Below are 2,500 nucleotides of genomic sequence, written 5' to 3' on the forward strand. Positions count from 1 at the left end.
ATTTGTAAACGCCTAGGGCTTATTTTCAAGGTGTAAATGCTCAGGATAATAATAATAATGATAATAATAATAATAATAATGATGATGATGATGATGATGATGATGCAAATATAGTCATAGATTAGGACAACACGACAGTCATGTAAAGTCCTGTTTTAAATACCTAAATACACACACTGCATGCGATGGATGATTGAAGGCGATACACAGTAACAAGCAATACTTTTCACAAACAGGAAATGAAAGGAATCGTGTTGTAAAGAGGAGAAAATGAATCGTTGGTACACGCAGGTTGCCATGACATCCAAATCCGACGAGATAGGAGCGACCCGCCATCTTTCACGTTGCTAGATATACCGCCTTTACTACCAGACTAATAGAGGACAAACAATTTGTCTCAAAATCGTGCCACTGATTACGATATTTGCCTCTGATCGTATCTTAGTATCCACAAATTATGTGTGACCATTTTCAGCGACACCTTTCGTGCATTTTGCATTGCGGGCTTTTGAGAAGTGACATGTAGCGATATAACAACGACCCATCCTTCCAGTCAAGCGCTGGCTTTGAAAGCAATGCGATATGACCCACCTTTGACACATGCACTGGCATTTGTCGTGTCAGTCCGTCATGCTTATTGTTCTGACATGTCGGGGGGTGGGGGGGCGTGGGGGGCATGTGAAGGGAAAATGGAGGCTCCTCTCTGAGTGGCGAACGCTGGAGTGGGCTCATCATTGCAGAAAACGTTGTGGACATCATGGCAAGATGGCTGCACACTATTACTGACAGAACCTGCGTCAAACTTGAGATCAGTAATCTCCCCCGCCACGCACACAGACACCCTATGATCCGCCAGAGTCAAACACCACTGGAAATAGCTGGGATCTTAATTTCAGTGTCGACCTGATCTCACCTGTGCACGAAAACTGCCGTCGGATTAGGTCCTTAACGGGAGAAGCTGGTTCGTAGATGGAAATAGATTTGGATGACGACGACTTGAATAGTTACGAACGACTGTCAGACAACTTTCTTTGATTCCAGTGATTGTTGTTGTTGGTGTTGTTTTGTTTTTTGGTGTGTGTGTGTGTTTTGTTGTTGTTGTTGTTTTCGGGGGTCTTTTTTGTTGCTGTTTTGTGTGTTTTTTTGTTTTTGGTTGTTGTTTTTTTGTTTTTTTGGTTTTGTTGTTTTTTTAAACGACATCTCTGATATGGTGGGAACAGGTAAAGCTTCCATTTTCGCTCAATTTTCATTGTTTTAAAAATGCTTTGTAAAACCGCACACACACACACACACACACACACACACACACACACACACACACACACACACACACAGAGAGAGAGAGAGGGGGGAGGGGTAATGGTAGAAAGAGAGGGAGAGAGAGATTGGGAAGAGAGACAGACATAGACACAAAGAAAGACAGGGTGGGGGGGGGAGAAAGAGAGAGGGGTAGATAAATAGGGTGTATATATATATATATGTGTGTGTGTGTGTGTGTGTGTGTGTGTGTGTGTGTGTCTGTCTGTGTGTGTCTGTCTGTGTGTGTGAATATACATATATATATATATATATATATATATATATATATTTATATATTTGGTCCTTATTGTATATTAGGTATATATTGTGTGTGTGTTGATATTTCGGGTCTCGCCTACAATTTCTTTCTGTTTTTTTTGTTTTTTGTTTTGTTTTGTTTTTCTCTTAATACAGTTGGGGTTTTTTCAAACAAATAAAACTGGATGACCGTGTGTGTTGCAGAACTGCGGTGATGTGTCCCCAACGACACTGTCCCCTGACTACTCCCCCAGCAACTCGTGTGATGAGGGCGAGAGCGCCAGGTAGGTGTCGGTGGGAGTGTGGGTGGGAGTAAGGGTGAAGGTGTGGGTGAGGATTAGTGACGTATGTCATCCCCCACGTGCGTCTGTGGTGGTGTGTTGTAGTGTATTCATTTATTTATTTATTAAGACTTCTTGCTATAGCCCATATTCTTGAAGCTCTATGCGCTTTACAATTGCACTAAAAACATTCACTTAAACATCCCCACACAAACGTATGCAAATAATTTGAAACATTGGTAAGAGAGAACAATTAAAAGAGGTCATGTCAGTTGATTAAATCAAGAAATGCAACAATAAGAAGATAAAAACGAAATAATGATAACAACAACAAAAAAAGTAGACATTGAAATTGAAAGAACACAAGCACGTATGCGCATACATATATACGTAGGTACATACATACATACATACATACAAAACACGCAACGTGCGCACACACACAAACACACACACACACACACACGCGCGCGCGCGCGCGCGAATGACAAACAATTGAAACACACAGACTACAACATTGCATGATAAAGCAATGTTCATCAAAATGTGATGAGGGCGAGAGCGCCAGGTAGGTGTCGGTGGGAGTGAGGGTGAGGATGTAGGTGTGGGTGTCGGGTTGAGAGTGTGGGTGGGAGTAAGGGTGAGGGTGTGGGTGAGGGTTA

At 42.1% G+C, this 2,500-nt stretch overlaps 1 protein-coding gene across 3 annotated transcripts in view; it reads left to right on the forward strand.

Annotated features, from left to right (window-relative positions):
- The window catches only part of LOC143284454 (uncharacterized), a 298,683-nt gene that overhangs the window by 237,293 nt on the left and 58,890 nt on the right, over nucleotides 1-2,500 (forward strand). For all 3 annotated transcript variants that reach the window (XM_076591096.1, XM_076591093.1, XM_076591095.1), the window contains exon 7: nucleotides 1,762-1,841. In XM_076591096.1, coding sequence (XP_076447211.1) covers nucleotides 1,762-1,841 — 80 coding nt within the window. The remainder of the gene's footprint in view (nucleotides 1-1,761; nucleotides 1,842-2,500) is intronic.

Source organism: Babylonia areolata, chromosome 8 (assembly GCF_041734735.1).
Source record: "Babylonia areolata isolate BAREFJ2019XMU chromosome 8, ASM4173473v1, whole genome shotgun sequence".
NCBI lineage: Eukaryota > Metazoa > Mollusca > Gastropoda > Neogastropoda > Buccinidae > Babylonia > Babylonia areolata.